Source organism: Rhinopithecus bieti, unplaced genomic scaffold (genome assembly GCF_001698545.2).
Source record: "Rhinopithecus bieti isolate Rb0 unplaced genomic scaffold, ASM169854v2 scaffold_43749, whole genome shotgun sequence".
Lineage (NCBI taxonomy): Eukaryota > Metazoa > Chordata > Mammalia > Primates > Cercopithecidae > Rhinopithecus > Rhinopithecus bieti.
In genome coordinates, this window is record NW_016818380.1 from 1,918,678 (window position 1) to 1,940,430 (window position 21,753).

General features: G+C 37.0%; 1 protein-coding gene across 4 annotated transcripts in view; it reads right to left on the minus strand.

Annotated features, from left to right (window-relative positions):
• MAP3K20 (mitogen-activated protein kinase kinase kinase 20) overlaps positions 1 to 21,753 on the minus strand; it is a 193,374-nt gene that overhangs the window by 51,331 nt on the left and 120,290 nt on the right. For all 4 annotated transcript variants that reach the window (XM_017856968.1, XM_017856969.1, XM_017856970.1 and 1 more), the window contains 3 exons: positions 18,086 to 18,172; positions 12,329 to 12,403; positions 6,279 to 6,385 (listed from right to left, as the gene is read on the minus strand). In XM_017856968.1, the coding sequence (XP_017712457.1) occupies positions 6,279 to 6,385; positions 12,329 to 12,403; positions 18,086 to 18,172 (269 nt within the window). The remainder of the gene's footprint in view (positions 1 to 6,278; positions 6,386 to 12,328; positions 12,404 to 18,085; positions 18,173 to 21,753) is intronic.

Here is a 21,753-nt window from a genome sequence, read left to right on the forward strand (position 1 = left end):
GCCCGGCCTAATTCTAATAATTTTTAAAGGAAGTTATCTCCCTTAGTGTCTATAGGCCAACCAACCTCACCACTTGGAACCATATGCCATGTTACAGAAATTTGTCCTTCACAGAAAGTGGAACTGGTACCATGGCTCAGCACAAACGGTTTTCTCCTTTAGGGCTGTCGCAATGTTTAAGTCTAAATTTATGTTTTCAGAACTGGAAGTTCTTTCCCTTGAGTTTCTGAAAAGCCTGTAAGTAAGCAACAATACTGAGAGAATGAGGGAGAGGGAGAGGGAAGTCAAGGCTAGAGAAGGCACTGGAGAGAAGGATGCAGAAGAAGATGGGAACTGGGTGACTATTGCAGAATAGCTGCTGGATGCTGCCAGCTGCTGCTTCCAGGTGCCGCTGAGGCAGTCCTGTGTTGCGACGGCATAATCATGATTGAGATGTTGACTATGGAAGGTAGAAGCCCCCACATCTAAGTTAATGAATATATGTAACTAAAGTCTGCCTTTTTCTTTCTAGGGAGAATAACAGTAAGTAAACAGCTTACTCTTATTGGAACATTCCAATGCTCTTACAGATACTAACCAAATGAATGAAAACAAAAAGTTCTGGACATTCACTGGCAAAATCCAACTCTGAACAGGTATGGAGGTGGGTCTGGATTTGGCTCAACACTTTACTTCCCTACTTGTCTGAAATGCACCTCAGAGCAAGGGAGGCAGCAATCAGGTGTAAGAAGCCTCTGCTGCGCCGCCCACAAATATCAACACCCATCCCTTTTACTGGTGCCATTTGAAAAATCATAAAAGGCTGTAAGTCATATTACAGTCCCTAAAGAAGACAGTGAATCAGCCATCTTTCAGAATTATGACTGTACCATAAAATCCAAATTTTATCCCTGATATTTCGGATAAAAATATTATGACTATGCACGTAAACAAAGTTTTTATTTTTCAATGGGAGACTGAGGGGAAAAAATCAGTGTGAAAAACCTTAGGGTAAATTTTTGTCACAAAAAAAGAAAAGACTCAGCCATCTTCAGTCGGTGAAGCAGTCAGTAGGCGGCAAGGCGGTGGTGGGAGCTGGTCGGGCTCAGTGTGCGATGGCAGAGGCCTGGGCCGGGGTCTACACGGCGCTTCTGCCAACCCAGTCCCCACGCCCCTGCCAGTGAGACTAATCTCACTGCTGTTCTTTTAGACCAGGGTAAATGGCCACTACATTCTATTTCACTTGTAATTTAAGCCAAAGATGCATCTCAAGTTCCAGTTCTGGGAGCCTACTGCGATTGTGAGCACTTCTGGAAAACGGATCAAGAGTTAAACGTACGGGAGGCTGTGACACAGAAACTAACACCGAGTAAATCTCTGTCCTCAATCTGTCTCCTCAGGCCCAGCTTTCCAACAGCATTCCCGACACTGCCGAGTCTGAAATCGTGTGGGAGGTTATATGCCATTAGAGACGTGACCCCAACCCGGGGACGACATAAAAACAGCTGCTCCCTTGGTTTTTCTGGTGCATTGTTTTGCATCAAATGCATTTGTTGATATATTTATATAACCTTCTTGTTCTAAAAATATAGTTTAAATGTCTTAGTTGATGAAAATTATGGTCTACTCGTAAGCCAAATCCAATCAAGGTCAATGTCAAGTAGTATCAATTTTCCATATGCCAAAAACAGGCAATGAACTGTAATTATCTTCTTTCATCAGACAGAAACTTACTTTGAAATAAAAGGTCAATTTGTAAAAAGAGTGATATAGCGTATATATTACATGATAAATGTATAATCTGTTTATTAAATGTAGTGTTATATATTACATGATTTGTGCTAACATTGCACAAATTGTTTTGATCTCTGGACTTTGTTTTTAAGAAGGCATGTCATGGTGAGAGTACTTTGGTCACCACGGGAAACACAACCAACCAAGTGTTTTGCCAAGAGACACAGATCTGAACGCTCATCACAACCCTGCATGCCTCGTTCAGTGCAGGTTGCCACAGATCTACAGACAATTACATGGTTAATGAAAATCCAAAACAGGACCAACAGGATGACACATTTTCTGTTCTTAATGCTTATTGCCATTATTGCTAGTAAGTCAATGGGAGGAGAAACAAGCTGAAGGTCTGATGAATAAGGAAAAGTCTGACACTAGATTTTGTTCCTATCATTTATTAGGTCAAAGGAAAGAACACAGTTTATGTGGTTTTTAATAATGTAGTTTTAAAAAGAGTTTTCAGAATAACCATTCAGTTTTCTAAAAATACAAGTTGCATCTGGTCTATGTGTAGCGGAAGCTCTACCAGAAAATAATCATTTGCCAGAAACACCACAGCAGGATTGGAATCAGGCTTCACTGTGATCACTGTGACTCTAATTTACTAAAACACTCTTTGGACACTAGTCATGTGGTTTCAGACACTAGATAAAAGTTGGGGGGAAAGAGGGAGTAGTTCGAATGTGTTGTCTTTTGAAATGTTGAGATTATCTGATAAAAACACATAATTCTTTTCAGGAATTTACATATTGAGTTAGACACCTTAATAACCTAAAATGATCATGCCCTGTAATATTTCTCTTAAGCTAAAAAGGAATTCATTCAAGTGAATATTGCATACTAATGAGAAGACAGCATGACAATGGCCACAAGTCTAGTAACCGCACTGTATAGCATGGGTGCAAGGGCAGGCTGTGTTACCAGACCACCCAGGTTCTGTTACTGTATTCTGTACTGGGTTCTGTTCTCAGTACTATATGATTTTGAGCAAGTTACTCAATTTACCTTTGCATCTGTGATATAATTTAGGGTTGCTATGGGGATTAAAAAAGAAAATCTAAATGAAGTACAAGCATCTGGTAAAAACCTAATAAGTGACAACTGTGTTTATTATTATTAAAATTACTATTATAGTCCTCTCTGTTTTTAACCAATTGCCTACTTCAGTGAAAACAGCTCTGCTGCTTCTCAAACTGTGGTTTACTGGTTCAGGTCAGGATATATATTCTCTCTCCAGCTCTCAGAACAGGATTAACAGTTCCTGAAAGATGAGGAGGCCCCCTAGGCAACTGTATTCCTTTTACTAAAATACGTCACTGTATTTTACCTCCTTTTTCCCCCATTGTCAATCATCAATTTCATTTCCCTCACTTTCACCTTCAAGCATTTTAAAAATTGAATTTATCATGCAACTAGTCCATGTTTAATGTGGAAGAAGTAGGAAATAATGATATACAAATAAAAAACACTCTCTATAATTCCATCACCCACTGACAACACTGATTTTTTGATACTTTTCTCTGTGTACATATACACAATAATATATTTTATAAAAAATAGAATCATTCTAAACAAACTAGACTGTAGGCTCTACTTTGAAATCATTTATCAGACCTGTGATTTTAGGAATGACCTTATTATTCTGTGTATGGAGATATAATCATTTTAAATTTATTTTTATTCTCTGTTTATTGTACTTTATACCATTTCTGGTTTACTCTTCTCAATGATGCTTTGCTGAATAAGTGTCCCTACATTTTTGCACAGCTTTCTCATTTCTTTTCTTTTCTTTTTTCTTTTTGAATAGGATCTCACTCTGTAGCCCAGGCTGGAGTGTAGTGGCCTGATCTCAGCTCAATGCAGCCTCGACCTCCCCAGCTCAAGTGATCCTGTCACCTCAGCCTTCCGAGTAGTTGGGACCACAGGTTAGAGTAACAATGCCCAGCTAATTTTTTTTATTGTGAGTAGAGATGAGGTCTCTCTATGTTGCCCAGGCTAGTCTCGAACTTCTGGGCTCAAGCAATTTTTCACCTCGGCCTCTCAAAGTGTTGGGATTACAGGTGTGAGCCACCACGCCTGGCCTTGTTGACATACTTTAAAAGACTCCCTATCTTGGTATTAAAATCTTACTAATCCCTTCGATAATAGATCAAATAGCATTTTCTCCAGAATCCTTTTACCATGTCCTTGGACTAGATCAGATTTCATGGTTATCTGCTCTCTAGTATATTTCTCTGTCATGATACTTGTCAAAATAGAAATGAGATCGTTTTGAATGTATTTAATAGTTTAACATTGGACACTTGGGCTGGAGAGCTCCATGTGCCCTGGGACTCTTGTGCTCATTGCTACAGCCCAGTACCAGAATGGTACCAGTTGTTCTCACACCAGCAGAATTTCAATGAACGGATAATGAATGAATGAATGAATGAATGAATGAATATAAGAAGTACTTTTGTCATGGCAAACAAATTAATTTACATATTTATATTCTCTTGTATAATATCAAAATCTCTTTTTATATTATTACCACCATGGTAATTTTCTCTCTTGCTTCCCCAAATATTTACTAAGCAAATGCTGTGTTCAAGGCACATTTTGATGCTGTGAGTGATGAGCAAACGTGATTGTCTGCCTCTCTCACATTTCAGCCCGTGAGACACACATTAAACAACTAACTGCCAAATTACTTCTTAATTCCAATAGCGGTAAAGCCTATGAAGGAGATGCTGTCAGAGCACATAAAGTGGAACCTGATCTGGCCTGGGGTCAGGAAGCCTTTCCCTGCAGATGTATTATTCAACTGCTATGTGAATGATGAACAGGAGTTAAGGTGGGGTGTGACGGCAGGCGTCGTTCACAGCTGAAATGGGATAAGTTTTAAAGAGAGGAAACTGTGCTTCTAAAGACCCTGAATGGGGAGAAATATGCATCTGTTGAGGGACTGAAAGCCAGAAATTAAGGGGAGAATGATCTTCTTAAGCTGACGCTGGTGAGGCCAGAGTACTGAGGGTCTTGTGAGTCTTGGTAAGTATTCTGGTCCTTTTTTTTTTTTTTTTTGAGACCGAGTCTCGCTCTGTCACCCAGGCTGGTCTTGAACTTTTGGGCTCAAGTGATCCACCCGCCTTGGTCTCCCAAAGTGCTGGGATTACAGGCGTGAGCCACAGTGCCAAGTATTCTGATCTTTGTCTTAAGAGCAATGGGAACTCATATATGGATTTTAAAGGAGAGGAGAGTGATCTGATGACATGTATACTCATCTCTTACTGCAAAAAACAAGTATTACTTACATGTTTTGTTTTGTTAATTATCTCAGCCCAGAAAAAAAGTCTGTTATACCTAGACTTGAGCTCACTGTATAATTTTTGTATCCCTAAATAAAAATTCATTTACCTCACTAGCCCTAGATAGATATTTCAAAGGAATAAAAACAAGGAAGGTTATTGTAAAACAACAAACAGAAAGCCCAAAGAAGTATCTAGCAACAGGAGTAAACAACGCAGTAATTTTCAAAGTGCATGCAGTATTCATTTGGCATCAGCAGATGGCGTAAGGCGTCATGTTACTGCCCACGGCTATCAGGAGCAGAGATGAAGTTACCTAAATCTCTGCTGAGTCAGGGGGGGAATAATGTCAGCTTCCAAACATGCTATTTATATTCATGCATCATGTGACCTGGCTCAAATGTTTCATCCTGGGTTTACTCTTCCACTCATACAATACAATTTTCTCATTACTAAGTTTATTCAACAAGCTTTAAAAGGATTTATGACATCCAAAGTTTTCTTTTAAGAGTATTTTTTATAGTCTCCCTGTCCCCCTCCACTAGCAGACACAGTGCTCTGCAAATTTCAAGGTAAACAGTATTCCTGTTTCTTACGGAACAGAGAACAAAGCTTCCTAACAAAGCATAAACACAGAGAAATGTCTGGTAACCATCTTTTGTCTCAGAAGATATGATTTCAATTTTTTTTTTTTTTTTTTTGAGATCGAGTTTCACTCTTGTTGCTCAGGGTGGAGCGCAATGGCGAGATCTCAGCTCACTGCAACCTCTGCCTCCAGGTTTGAGTGATTCTCCTGCCTCGGCCTCCCGAGTAGCTGGGATTACAGACATGTGCCACCACACCCGGCTAATTTTTTGTATTTTTAGTAGAGATGGGGTTTCCCCATGTTGGTCAGGGTGGTCTCGAACTCCTAACCTCAGGAGATCTACCCACCTCGGCCTCCCAAAGAGCTGGGATTACAGGCGTGAGCCACTGTGCCCGGCCTCAATATTCTTTTCAAATACTTACAGAAGGCAACAAGCTTGGAGAAACACTATTTCTTGCTTACTTACGAAATTCAGGACTTATAAGATTTCCAAAATCATAAAAAAACCTTTTTAATTTTTCTCCTAAGCTATGCTCAGAAATCAGGACTGTCATTCAGATCTCTGGTTCTCTTCTTCATTGAGACGAGTGATGGTCTTTCAAAGCCAGACGCTGTGGCCTGGTGTCGGGGCTACCCACCTCCACTCCGCCTTGTTGTGCAGGAATGAGTTACACTTGTCAGGAAGGCTTGTGTCATTTGACATGGACTCCAGGATTGAAATGATTTGCTTGAATGATGGCCGTTTCTGAAGAAGAGAAAATAAGTAATCATTCGTTGGGACTTAAGAGAGGAGATATTTAAGAGAAAACATAGATACTACAAGCATAGTAATAAACTCAACCCACCATAACAAAATAAAACATGATGCAATGTCCTGATGTAGTTATTTTACACTCATCAGATCACTCAGGTTTAGGGAACTGTATTCTTTATTCTCAGTGAACTATTCACATGAAGAGATTCAGATGTTGTTTTTCTATCATGTGGCCTAAGGTTGGGATAATTCATGTTTTTTTCCAGGAATAGAGAACACTAATTCTCTCTTTTAGTTATGATTAAGAACTCCTAAAAGGGAACAGTGAAGTCCTTTAAAAACCTACGTGACAAAGCTGGTAAAAAGTTAATGGTAGACTGTGTGTGGTGGGTATATTAGTGTTCACTGTAAAATTCTTTCCACTTTTCTTTGTTTGAAAATTTTTACCATAAAGTGTTGGGGGGAAATCTATCTATCAATCTACTGGAACTAATAAAATTTTCCAAATTGGTTTGTCAGAAAAAAAAATTCAGGTACTATGCTGATCACCTGGGTGAGGAAATAATCTGTACACCAAACCTCCGTGACACACAATTTACCTGCATAACAAACCTGGCCATGTGCCCCTGACCCTAAAAGTAAAGTTAAAAAAAAAAAAAAAAAAGAAAAAACCCCAATTTTAAAGCCATCATAACTTCACTGTTCTCAATATTTATTTTCTGTTATAATTGGCTTTAGTGCTAAGACACTATAAGGTACTGTTCACTAGAAATGAGAATTAAGTGTGTTTCTTCAGCTAGCAGTAACTATAACTATTCTAGTCTATCTCTTTAGACTCTAGCCAAGGTTGAGACAAAAGGTTAAAACAAAAATAGAGAAAGATAATAAAAAGGATGATGCACATTCTCTCTTCATCATGCCTCATAATTACACCATTACTGAACAAATTATAGTTGCAGCAATTAAAACATGCATTTTAATTTAAGAGCACAAACACAAGAAGAAACAATGTTGAGGTGGCTTGCTCTCAGGTTTTAAGTGCTTCCTACATTACTAAGAAAAGCAATTTTTTCAGTTCTCAGAAATATAAAAACCTAGGACATATATTGAGTTCTGCCATTATTATTCTCTTTCAAGGGCACTTGTGTGCATGTGTGTGCCTGTGTCTTTCCTTGAAAAGGGCATACATAGATAAATGTTACTGATATATATTAAGCCTTCTAATAAGCAAAGAGGAAAATGCCTTAAGTAGGAAGCTTGAAAAGTGTTCTATTTATCTTCTTTAACTTTGTCCTCCTCTTAATTTCTCCCAGCACGTGTCAGGTTTTAAAATGATTTTTTTGTTTGTTTGTTTGTTTTTTTGAGACAGAGTCTCACTCTGTGGCCCAGGCTGGAGTGCAGTGGCGTGATCTTGGCTCACTGCAAGCCCTGCCTCCTGGGTTCAAGCCATTCTCCTGCCTCAGCCTCCCGAGTAGCTGGGACTACAGGCGACCACCAACCACCATGCCCAGCCAATTTTTTTTTTTTTTGTATTTTTAGTAGAGATGGGGTTTCACCGTGTTAGCCAGGATGGTCTTGATCTCCTGACCTCGTGATCTGCCCGCCTCGGCCTCCCAAAGTGCTGGGATTACAGGCGTGAGCCACCACACCCGGCCTTTTTTTTTTTTTTTTTTTTTTTTAAAGACAGCCTTGCTCTGTTGCCCAGGCTGGAATGCAGTGGCGTGATCATAGGTCACTGCAGCCTCAACCACCAGGGCTCAACCAATCCTCCTGCCTCAGCCTCCCAAGTAGCAGAGACTAAAGGTGTTTGCCACCATGGCTGGCTAATTTTTTAGTTTTTTGTTCAGAGGGGTCTCGCCATCTTGCCCAAACTGGTCTCAAACTCCTTGTCCCAAGTGATCTTCCTGCCTCAGCCTCCTAAAGTGATGGGATTACAGGCATGAGCCATTGTGCCTGGCCAGAAAAATGTTTTAATCACTTGCATAAGAGCTAATTATATAATAAAGGATTTTCATTTTGCAAGGAAAAGCAGCAGGAGGAACTAATGAATTTTTAAAGAATAATTTCCCTACATTTAATCATTTTTTTTTTTTTTTAAATAAGGTGAAACTCTTCTGTAACTGGATGACCAGCATCCCTAGAAAAAATTTAATTTTATAGTCAGAATCTACTCTTGGATAGAGGTTATCAAAGTGAACATTTAAGAGGTGATAACAATATAGATTTTTTGTGGTAATACTATTCTATGAATATTCTGGTTACAGAATACATATTTGGTCTAGGATCTCATATAAATTCCTCTGAAGGGGATTACGTTCCTTTTAGTCATTATTTTGCTTATTCAAAAAAATTAAAATAAAAACTGGGACCATTTATGAAGCATCTACATACATTATTTCTCTATTTGTTACCTTCATTTTACAGGTAAGAACAAGTCTCAGAAGAGTAGGAAGTGCCCAGCATCACACAGGAAGTTACAGAACCAAGGGCTCTGTTCCTAAACTCTTCAACATCTTTTATCACGTAAGGGTAAGATACTACTTCCTATTGAATTTATGACTTCAACTTATTATTATTATTATTTTTGGAGATGGAGTCTTGCTCTGGCACCCAGGCAGGAGTGCAGTGGTGCGATCTTGGCTCAGTGCAACCTCCGGCTCCTGGATTCAAGTGATTCTCCTGTCTCAGCCTCCCAAGTAGCTGGGATTACAGGTGCGTGCCACCACGCCCAGGTAATTTTTTGTATTTTAGTAGAGACGGGTTTCACTGTGTTGCCCGGCTGGTGTCGAACCCCTGAGCTCTGGCAATCCGCCTGCCTCGGCCTCCCAAAGTGCTAGAATTACAGACGTGAGCCACTGCACCAGGCTAACTTATTTTTTTCCCTATTTAGAAAGGTCATTTTAGGACCTGAACCAATACCCACCTTTCCTTTCTTTCTCCTTCTCTTCAATAAAATATTTTGAGCACCTGTTCTCCTTCTCTTCAATAAAATATTTTGAGCACCTGTTGTAAGCCACTAGAAGGACTTGACATTTATGTAATATCAGCTTCCTCTTGCATACATCACCACCTCTGCCCCGACCCTCATTGCAAAAGAACACCATTTCTATAGGTGGCCTGAATATTTTAATCTAGATGTCAATACTCTAAAAATCTAAGGACTTAAAAAAAAGAAAGTACTTTAATTAATTATTGCTCTACATATGTGCATAGGACTGGCACTAACTTCTGGTTGAACTGCTACATATTTCTAGCCAGAAAATGCATGTACCTCTCAGGAAATGTACTGTGGTCTGGCTACTTCAGGCAACAACAAATTGGGCATCTACTTTCCAAACTGATGTAATGTGCAATAGGGAAACACATGTAACAATTTACCTCTACACCTTTATAAAGCTTCAGTACATCTAGGAAGAAACTATGTCTTCAAAAATACAGCTGTACCAGGTAAGGCCCAGACTGTGGTTTAGGAAAAGAAGTGCTAAGCCTGAGGTGGGATAAATAGAATAATCAAGGAAGACTTGATGATGAAATATTCAGAGGAGAAAGAAAAGAACGAAGAGAACAGGTTTGGGAATGAAAGTATGTAAGTGTGTCTAGAGGAGATCAGCAGTGAGAGAGTTGGAAATGTGGGCTGTGGCCAGGTATTTAACCAAATCAAATACAGGGGATATGTCATTGTTTAATCAGAATAAAATATCACGGATTTAGAAAATAAAAATCAATCTTAAACTTCCTTTATACTTCATGTGGCTGGAACGCAAGACTTCTTTGGTCCTAAAGAAGGGTTAGCTTACTACATGTTAAAGACATACCTGCATGGTTTCAACACTGGGCCTAATGTTCTTGTTGTGTAAGGCGCTTATGGTACCATAAACGTACATTCTTAGAATTTTAATTAATGTGGTATTGAGCGCCCAATTAAGAAATTCAAAACTTGCTTTGCATACTGAAATATAATCACAATTATAGAGATCTAGTAGCAATAATCAAATTCAATGCAAATAATTTCAGGCAAAATTTCTATTTATGTATCACAGAGGAAACATATGTCCAAAATGACTTACACATCACAACGGGGATATAACTAGTAAGAAGGACAGGGAAGGGGTAGTATGATACCATTTTAACAGTATAAAATAAATGTTTTAAAGCAAGCTTGAAAATACCTGCTTATAGTTTCTACTGAATTAGTTGCAAAGTATAGGCATTTCTCTTAATGCTTAAAAATCCCTATTCCGCAAAATCATGTACTAAAAATTATAGGGCCTAAATGGGAGTAGGGCAGACCATTTAAAACCATGCAACTGTGTCATCAAATACTAACAAAAGAACAACAATCCTAAATAAAATACTAACACAGTTTAAAAACACGATTCTTTAGTAAAAATAATACTAGGAATATCTAGGACTCCACTTAAAAAAAGGGTAAGGGAAGTCTAAAGAATAGGACTGAAAGCAAAGATTTTGCAACATGTACACAGCACAGTTTGTTGCTGGGAGAACTAGGAACAAATTCTTCCAAGTTAAGCTAAGCCAAGTCAAGAAGGACCATGTGGAGTGAATAGGTTTCATAGCACTGGTGTCTTGCTGCCTTGTTGGCTGCATTATTACACTTTGTGCTCAGTGCGGAACAATGTGTTGGGAAACATTATGAACAATCAACATGAATTCTGTGTTATACTAACATAGTCCCCAGTCTCCACTGTCACCAACTGCTTCTGAGTTATTCCCACTAAAGAAACATATTGTAGAAGAACAGACAATATTTTATGGCCATTCTTCTTGGGGGTCAGATTGGAACAGGGTTTAAATTCAGTAATAAATGTGATTCTTTAGTCTTTCTTTATAGTCTCTGTTTAAAAGATCAGTAGTAATACTTCTATTTCCACAAAAAACTGGACAAATTTAAACCATAAAATTTTTGTTCCTTTGAGTGTAACTGCTTTCTTATTCTAATGTTTCATCTGTGAGAATATTTTTTTATTTTTAACTCATTATGGAAAATTCCAAAATACACAAAAGTAGAGATAACAATATCATGAACCTCTATATATTATCACTCAGCTTCAAAAATTATCATGGCCAATCCTGTTTACCTGTTTAATCTACACCATCATCCATTTCCCTTCCCTTTATTTTGAAGCAAATCCAAGACTAGCCTATCATTTCATCTGTAAATATTTCCATATGTATGTGAGAGTCTTTTAAAACGATCTTTGCAGGGAAAGGATATGGGCCATTCATGCTCAAATGTGATACGCACATGAAAGCCTAAGCCTTGGAATTTCTCCAACTCTACTGTGGAGCTCAACCACATCACTGATGCTAGACAGGGAGTACATATCAAGATGCTCTAGAAGTGCTACTTTTGTCTGCTCTTTGGCTAGAAAAGCAAAACAGTGCACTGATTAAGAGCAGGGACTGTGCCAGACCTAGTTCATGTCCAGCCCTACTACCTACTAGCTGTGTGGCCTTGAGCTCATGATGTAACCTCTGTATGTCTTGGTTCTTCATCTGTTAAATGAGGATAATTGAGGCATCTATTTCATAGAGACATTCTGAGGAATAAATGAGTTAACATACATAAAGTGTTTGAAACTATGCCTGGCATATTATAAATACTGTGTCTTAGCCATCTCAATAGCATACAGGTGCAATAGTTATTACTAAAAATTAAAAACAAAATAATGAAATTATTTTTACTGAATCCAGAATGTCAAAGCGTGCTATAAGAATGAGTTAATAATGAGTCTCTAGAGATCAAGATTAAGCAGATGTCAACAGAAAACCTTAACAGTCAATCTGGGGCTCACAGGGGCATCAATCCAGCTTTGCTTTCTAATGAATTTTATTACCCTAAGTTTTAAAAACTGAAAGCCAAGCAAGAGAAATTTCAGAATTCTAAACAGTAACAAAAATACATATGTATACCTTGGCATCAGCTTCCCAACACTGATGTAACAGTTCAGCAAAACTTCTGGGGCAACTGCTTGGAATGGTTAATCTCTACAATAGAGACAGGGAAAGAAAACAAAATAAAGCACAGGGATTTATTCATTCATGTCAGCAAACACTATTTGAAGGGTCATAATATAGTTAATTTAAGAACATAATCAAGGCATGAAGTTTAAAGCTTCCATTGAGTAATATGTGACAGGTGACAATTTATGTTTAGATTTGTAATCTCTAAAGACTCATACTTTTTCTTGAAAGGGAACTGTAGTGAACGGAGAAGTCAGGTACAGTACAACTAATGCAACAAAACATAAAATATCTAAACAGAACTATAGTAGGAGGGGGCAAGTCGGAACTTAAATACTAAATATAAAACCACACATCACTGTGCTTTTATAGGCAACTTACGATATATGTAAATAGGCCAGGTAACTAGAAACCAGTTTAGCTTTGGCAGCAGGTATACAACTCTGAAAACATCTGAGCACAGATCACAGAGATAATTTAAAAAACTGTTCATTTCTCAGTGGTAAATAAGACATTCTGAATGTGTGACTGATTATGGCTTTGTTTTGGTCAAACCCATATACTTTAAGGACCTGATACGACAAAAATTATAACGTGAGGATGGTCCTGTTCTAACATCCTACAGTGGTGCTTCTCACAAAACTCGTGGTGCCTCTATTCCACAGAAGCATTTGTGTTTGTTTTAGAGACTGGTGGGTTGCAACCGACTTCTAAGTATAACAGGTCAGGAATGCTAGACAATTCAATATACCATAAAATCCTGCATAACCAAGAACTCCCTTGTATCCCACAAAATTTCAAAATTTCAAATGCCCCATTTACATTCATGTAAGTAAAACAAGCAAACAATGAGGTTTATAATTTTCTGGGCCTGGAATCTAACTCTAACTTACAAATAAACACAAAGTATTTTTTTGAACAGTTTTAAGATACACTGAACTTTGCAGAATGCATCTACCAAATGAAATAAATCAAAGGCTTATTGATTCTTGCATGATTCATAACTTTATCAAGATTTCTGACAAATATCAACAACAACAGTGCTACTCCCAGCACTGGAGTCGTTAATACAATCCAACTCCATCCGGATGCATTTGTAGCTGCTGAGTTCTATTTATCCCCTAAAACCATTCCATCATCTCCTCTGGTGTGGTCATGCTTGAGCATTTGTACACTGGAAAACATCTTTCATTTATTTCTCTTTTATATTACAGTTAGAGCATTATGTTAACTTACAATATGATGTGTGTAGGTAGTTGTGTTACCTTTGAATTTCACCTCAAGGGAGTGTAAGGGATTGTTAACATAGTACAAAATGAGCATTGGGTGTGATGGAGTTGAGAACTGCTGTACTAAAAGTGTTAAGACTTATTCTTGCCAAAGAAGTTTTGCAAATAAAAAACTTGAAACTGAATTTAGCTGGATTTGGGGGAAGCTATGAGAAACTAGAAACATAGTTGCCTTGACAAGAAAACTGACAAACTGTATTTTGAATTACAGATAATCCTAAAATCAAAGCAAAGCAAAGTTGAAAAACAAAACAACTCTCTCCAAACTAAAGGCCGTGCTAAGCACTTTTAAACTTCTAGTCTTGTGATTTCACAGAATAGAACAAGATGTATTAAACTGTACTATTATTTTACTGTAATGTAAACTGCAGACCTTTTGATGAAGGTAAAAAAAAAATTCAGGTGTTTACTTTTTAAAATATAAAATGGTTGGGAGGTGGGAACTAATAAAAATAGACTATAATTCCAATTATGCACTTGAAGGTACTCTGTAACTAAAAATAATGAGTTTTCGTCAATGGTAACATTTTTCAATACAACTTTGTCTCAGCATTTTCCTGAGAACTGAATGTGAGCTGGCTGAATACGGAGGATGATCATTTCTGTGATCTTTTCTTACTGAAAAACTGTGTAGATACCACATCGAAGTCATTACACAAGGAGACACAATTATTTTAAATAATCTGACATGGTCAAATATCAGTTAAATCTAGACTCAGACACTTTATGCAATGGATTATTTTGGTGCATTAAAAAGTACTTCAAAATAGAATTCCAAGTATTTAAGTCCTGATTACATAACTGTGGGCATTCCTAATACATGAACACATTCTGAAATAACCAGATCTTAGCACCAGGTTTGCAATACTACTTAAAACTTCAATATTTTTAAATAAAAGTTTCAAATTAAAATATTTCCCAATCACTAAACTAGGCATGACATTTTTTAAGGACCATATTCATTTGTGTACCATTTTCTACATAAGATGTAAAATTTTTTTAAGTCAAGTTTTATCTTTTCTAAAGTATAGTCAAGAACAGTGGATTTTATTAAGATTTCTATGTTAGTCAAATAGTTTTGTTAGTTAGAACACCTTACATGTAAGAATTTAAGTATTTATAAAATAGAAATTATGCTACCAGAACATTCTGAATGATCACTGATTGAGTTCCATGGAAATGACAAAAGCAAATATACCTATCTGTTCAATTTAAAAAATGTATGAGTAATGCCCTCTTAATTTCATGCCTTCTATAAAGGTTCATTGTTTACTCTGTAAAGTTTAGCAGTGCTTTATGAATCTAGTTTTAATAGGATTTAATATTAGAAAAATGATTGCTTAAACATCTCATTTTATTATTAAGGGATTAGAAGCAAAGATCTTCAGATATAATTTTAGAAAGTATTATTTTTCTATAGATGCAAAAAGTAATCTTAAATGGTGAAAATGAGTAAGGTCTATTGTCTGGGTAAGAGTAATGCACCAATCTCAATTCCCTGGTCTTGACAGTATACTACAGACATGTAAGATTTCACCAGTGAGAGAAGCTGGGTGAAGAGTACACAAATTTCTTTAGTTTTTGTTAATTTAAAAAACTTTTTTGGCTAGGCGCGATGGCTCATGCCTATAAATCCCAGCACTTTGGGAGGCCGAGGCAGGTGGATCACTTGAGGTCAGGAGTTCAAGACCAGCCTGGCCAATATGGTGAAACCCTGTTTCTACTAAAAATAAAAAAAACTTTTTTGAGTCAGGGTGTCACTCTGTCACTCAGGCTGGAGTGCAGTGGTGTGATAATGGTGGCAGCCTTGACCTCCTGGACTCAAGGGATCCTCCTACCTCAGTCTCCCCAGTAGGTGGGACTACAGGTATGCACAACCACACCCAGCTAATTTTTTGATTCTTTGTAATATTTTTGCAAACTCATGTGAATCTATAATTATTTCAAAATAAAAAGTTAAAAGAAGACAACTCTAATACTTGGATATAGGTATTATAGATGACTAGATAACACTTAAAATGTCTTCCTGAACACTTGAACATGTCATTCTTTATTTAAATGAGGCCTGTTAAAAATACAACTTTCTCTTTTCAACCCATAACCCAAAATATTCAATAGTAAAAATAAAGTCAAAGAATTAGAAGTTGAAGGGATTTTGTACATTATATTTCTTTAAGTCAAAGCCTCAATTTTGTTATGAAATGAAATAAATCCTTGTGAATGATCTTAATGCTATGTCAACAGAATTTATTTTGGAAATGGCTACCTCCATTTGTGAGGTGAAATGAAGATACCTTCTTGAATGATGATATTGAAAATTACATTGAAACTTAATTTCTATATTTTTGACAAATCAATATTGTACAGAATGAGAATAGCAGATAAATATCCTTGTAATACCCAATTTTACTGAAATTCATTAAAAAGTTGAGAAAATGTATTTCACCATGTAGGCTTTTTTCAACTTACCATAATATTTAATGAATACAGTGTGGGAAGTATTTGAGTAGTCTTCATCAGTTATTAGCTGATCATCAGAACATACCATGAATAAAATAGTAAAGTCTACTTTCTGGGATCTCCGGGGAGAAAAAAGATTGCTTCTGCATGTACAGTGTTGAAGAGGTTCTGAAGGTTATTCATGGGTGATTCCAATCCTAAAGTCAACTATCCAGGCAGCTTCTAAATTCATTTTTTTCTTCAGCTTTAAAAATCCTTCACAGATACTCCAATGTTTTAAAGAGTGCTTTAAAATTTATATCTATTCTGCCACACTTTAGATAAATTATTATTTAAAAACAATGATTCTGTCTTATACATATTTGGAGGGTCCAGTTAGCTTTAAAAAAAAAAACAAAAATCAAAAAAAAAACCTTTCTCCTAGTTTATCTTGGAATAGTGCAGAGGGAAAAAGATTACACTGGATGTTTTGGTTCCAGAGTCTACACAAGGTCAGTAATTTGCTTTGCTTTCATTTGTAAACCCAGAACCAGATCTCTAATCATCTCACTGGCAAAAGAAACAGAACAGAAACAAGTGTGTCCTCATATCATGACAATATCAGTTACCTGTGTGTAAGATCTTATTTAATAGCACATGAGTAATTACTATCACTTTTAATTAAAACAGAACAGCTCCTGTGAAACAATGAGTAAGGCACATTCTTGCATATAACTCCTTTTCATTTCTTAAATTGGCAGCTCTTTCCCATCAGTTTCAGCTATCATCAACATTTCATCCACTCCCAATGAATCAGGAGGAAAAATTATATGGTAACTTTGGATTATGTGATCTAAAAGATGGAAACTTGGTTTCTCCTAGTCAATAGCAGCTTTTTGATTAATCTAGTTTGTTCCTGCACTCACCTGAGAAGCAGATCAATCTAACTCTTTTAGAGCATTAAAAGGGAATATTTTATATATTCACCTTTTGCAAATTATTTTATTTTAAGGTTGCAGTCTTACCCTTTGTGGAGAGCACAGATAAGATTTGGAAATGAAGAAGTTTTATGAAATAAAGTAGTTTTGAATTGCAAAGACAACTGCTTGCTTCCATTACATGATCTAAGTTCTCATAATACCTTGATATTGGAAGCTTCATCCTTATGCTGAGAATTTCCATGGCTGTGCGTTTCAGTCACAATTTTAAACCTTTCAAAATGTAGTTGCTCTCTTTGATATGAATGTACCATGTTCTCTGATGTAGGCTCATAGGTCCAACTAACTGAAAGCCTCAATTTGTGGGAAGAAGAGAAGCGAGGCTGGGGACACAGCACAAACGGTGTTTACGCCACTGAAGTTCTTTTGAAATGGAAAGGCTCTGCATGAAGAAGCGAGCAGTTATGCCACTGCCTCGCCAATTCCAGTGAGGAGCTCATCTTCAATGTAGTGTTCAACGTAGGTGGCAAAACTGTAATTTTTCCCTTTTTTGAAACTATTTTTTCTTCTTTTATTTTTGAAATTCTCATCTAAGCGACAGTTTCTTGTACTATAGTGACTCCTGCTGGGAGAGGTAAGTTGAAGTAGCTGAAGGTCTCTTACAGATATATCAACTCCCGGCCAGTAAAAAAGATGTCCTAAACGCAGGAGATGGAGTTAAACTGTTCCCCTACCTTGGACGCAATGGCTTCTTTCATCACTAAGAACAAACCCCTAGGTTTTACAATTGAGACTGAGAAACTAGTACAGTACTTGTACAATTTTTGATCTACAGCATCACGACGTGAAGCTGCAACAATTAGATGTAAAGGGTCCATTCATGAGGAATAACATCACTTTGACCCTTTGTGTTAGCTCCTACTGCTAATCTTTCCATAAGCGTGAACTTACTTTCAATTTGAAGAAGATGAAAAAGTCTTTTGCAAAACCCCAATACTGTTTTCTGATCTATGTACCTGAATGGAGAAACGTAGTCTTACCTCGTTTTTTTCCACTACAAGCCAAGCTACTTGTAATCCTTCCAAACCTTTAAAGGGGACCTCCCTTGTTAGCATCTCCCAGAGAACCTGGAACAAAAGAAAATGGAATTTTATTCTTGTACTTTATATTTTTTGGTACATATTACTGAAACTTTATCTAACATGTAATTGTATCTAATTACCAGACACAACCAACCCCATCTGTAGAAACTTGGGCAAAACAATTATGCTCATGCACACAACTTCTTCCATATATTAAATACTTTTTATGTTCTTTTTTATAAAGAAAAAACCTGGTTTAGAAATTAGGACATCTAGAGCCAGACTTAAAATTTTATGAAACCAATGGGCCTGACTGATTTAATGTCATCTCATAAATTATTAGAATTTTTATGTTCTCACAAATTAGATTTTGTATTTTGTTAGTTAAAACTCTTTCTACCTTCAATTTCTGATACATTTGTCTAGGAAATAATAACTGGGAATTCAACAATATTTTAAAAGGTTCAATAATGGTCTCATCAAAAATAACTGAGCCCCAAATCCAAATCACTGGCTAACCTACCTACCCCACATTGGTAGACACTTGCAAAATTGTCATATTTAGATTTTACATGTTACCTTTTAGATTTTGGAGAAATCTCCCTCAAAATGAGTTGGTCTAAGGGATCTATTTTCATCTACCTACAATATAATATATTATACCATACTCTAAGATGTAATAAACTCTTTCTATACATATAAGCTGACTGTGAATGTGAGCTGATATGTGTGTTCATCTTTGTGCAGTTCTTGAGATCAGTATGATTATTAAATCTGAGTGGAATGCCCAAGGAAAGCAAACTGATGCTAGGAATACTGCTGAATTGGGTTATCTTGAAACACTGAGTAATGGAGATTTGTATACTACGTTACTTTTCCCTGTTGATACAAATGGAGTTCAAAAATGTGAGTCTACCAATACTCTGTAAAGTGCAAAAACAATTCTAATTTTATCAGTAATAGTCCTAATAATAAAAACCACTACAAGTTATTGAGTACTTATTATATTCCAGATGCCCTTTTCACATATTACCATGATTAACAGCAATCCTATTGGATACATATTACCTTCATTTTATAGGTGAGGAAACTATTTAAAAAGTTAAAATAAAACCTTACCCAAAGACACTCAGTTATCCAGTGACAGAGCCAGAATATGAACCTGCTGGCTCGCCCTGAAGGTCAGGCTCTTGACCTCTTTTAATTTGAGTGAAAGGCAAGTGGCAGTACTAGAGAGAATGCGACAGGCCCTGTCTTACGTATGGCACCCTGGCAGAAACAGGAAGAGAACCAGTGGCTTCGACTCGTATTTCCCTTGTTCTAAAAACAAAAGCTCATTTCTAATAGGAACGTAGATGGAGCACACATACCTAGTCAAGCAAATCATAGAAACCTTTCACTCCATATCCACTATTTCCTCAGCCAGGGCTCAGTCTCATTCGAACCATAACATAGTAAATGAATTCTGGCTAATACGAAGATAATTAGCAGGAAAATCAGGGAAATTGGCAGATGCTGCTCAAGCAGGAGAAAAAAAATTCACTGAAGCCTCTTTGGGCTTTTAATCAAGTGTGAAAGGTACTCCTTTAGAGGAGCTACTGAATAATTCTATTTGAGTCACATAAGTGATTAGGAAAAGGTAAGGGGCATCCCACAAGGGGACAATTCTAGTGAACACCACACGTAAAGGAAGGGTGAGAGCCAGAACAGGTATGCAAACACCCTGACCTACACAGGGAGGGAGGCCGGGCAGCAAGAGGGCTGAGCAGGAAATGGAGCCCCTCAATTGGCTGCAATTACCACTCCACAGGGGGCTAGGGTTGGGGAGGGGAAAGGATATGAAGGGCAAGTAAATTAATGGATGTGGCATTCCTAAGGAGAATGGGAACAGGGAGTCAGCCTCCAATAAATCAAACGCTCCAGACCCCCAAACACGCAGATGAGCGGTGCTTCTTTCCTTCTGAGTTTGGCCTGCAGGTATGATGCACGTGTGTACACATGTGCACACATGCACAGACTGAATTTTGTGAAGTGAATTGCAAAACCTAGAGTTTTGGGGATAACACCAGAAAACATTTACGTCATTCTTGATTCCAAAATATTCTGCTGGAAAATGTCCAAAACCTAATAAAATTTAAGTTATATTTCTCTGAGAGTTCTAACTGTGAAAAATAAAGAAAAAAATAAGCCAGTTTCATTTGACTCCCTGTGTCTCTGAAGAGCTACAACAGCTGAGGGAGTTAGTAAGTGTCTGAGGTGGCGTCATTAGCCACTATGTCCTGAAGCCCAAATGAGGTCTTTAGCTTTATTCCAGTATCAGCACATCTCATGATTTCCTTTTATTAATTCCCTGGATTCGGGAATGTATCAAAAACTAGGTGGTATAAGATAAGACACCAGCTTTTTTTTTTACACTAAACAAAATGACATTTGGCATACAAAAGTAACTTTATTGAGGAAGTCACTTGAAGGTTTAAAAATATATTAAATGATGCCTAAAATACCAGTTATGAGGATTCAGGCCAAATATTATTGTGATCTTTCACCTTAAAATATTTTCCGACTCATTTTATATTGAGACGTCCTCACATTTAAACTATGCTCACAAGGAAAATTTCTATTTTCAGTTTACAGAATAGAAACTTGGAAAAGACTAGGTACTTTTTCTGCCCTTTCTTTTCCAAACAATAGAAAGCCATTACCTGAGCCCAGCTTGTTCTGGAACAGTGCTCACAGACAACCCAGGCAGCCATGCTGTCTCTTAAGCCACTCTGTTTTCAAGGCTGGTTTTGGCTGAGAAGCTTCTGAGAAGGTAATCCTTTCTGCATTGTCATTAGAATAGCTTTTTTTTTTTTTTTTTTTTTTTTAAAAGAAACCATAGCCTTTGCTCCGGGAAAGGTTTTTTTTTTAGATGTTTTTTTGTTTTCTTTTTTTGTGGATAACATACTAAACACTCTTCCTGGTTCAGTCCTCCAAGAGAAGTTCTCATAAGAGGGTAGAAAAATCTCATTTCTTATAAAATGGAGGGAAACAATTGCCTGCCTAGCAAAGTTTACCAGCGTAAGAGCAAGGATCATAAAATCCACTTCTGGCATTCACAGCACATTTATTTTAAGACAGTACAAGGTTAGTGAGTCTTGCAATTTGTTAAGAAGCAACAAAGGTTTATCAACCTGGGGAGGGCTGGTAGTTTTGGAAGTAGTAGGGGCTAAATTCTTACAGCAGTCTAAAAAATTAGAAAAACAAAAGGTAAAAATGTATTGCAGTTTTTTGGGTGGATTTCAAAAAAACAACTTTTTTTTAAATGGTCTTATTCATCTGTGTGTGACTGCTGTGTGTAGAGGGGGTTTCAATGAACAGAACAGACTCCCAGTGAACAATGGGATATTTAATGCAAACAAATGTTCCTACTGACAAAGGAGTCTTGGCTACTCACCTATTTTTGAAAAGACATAAAAAATTCAAAATAACCACATTTTGAATTAAAATAGGTATCATTTTCCAAGTTTATGGACCACAAACTTCTAAAACTAAAATGGTCCCAACCTTAACAACTATCCTCACCTGCTCTTTTCTATAACATCTACTTTGAACACATAATGCTTTCTTCATTAAAAAAAAAAAAA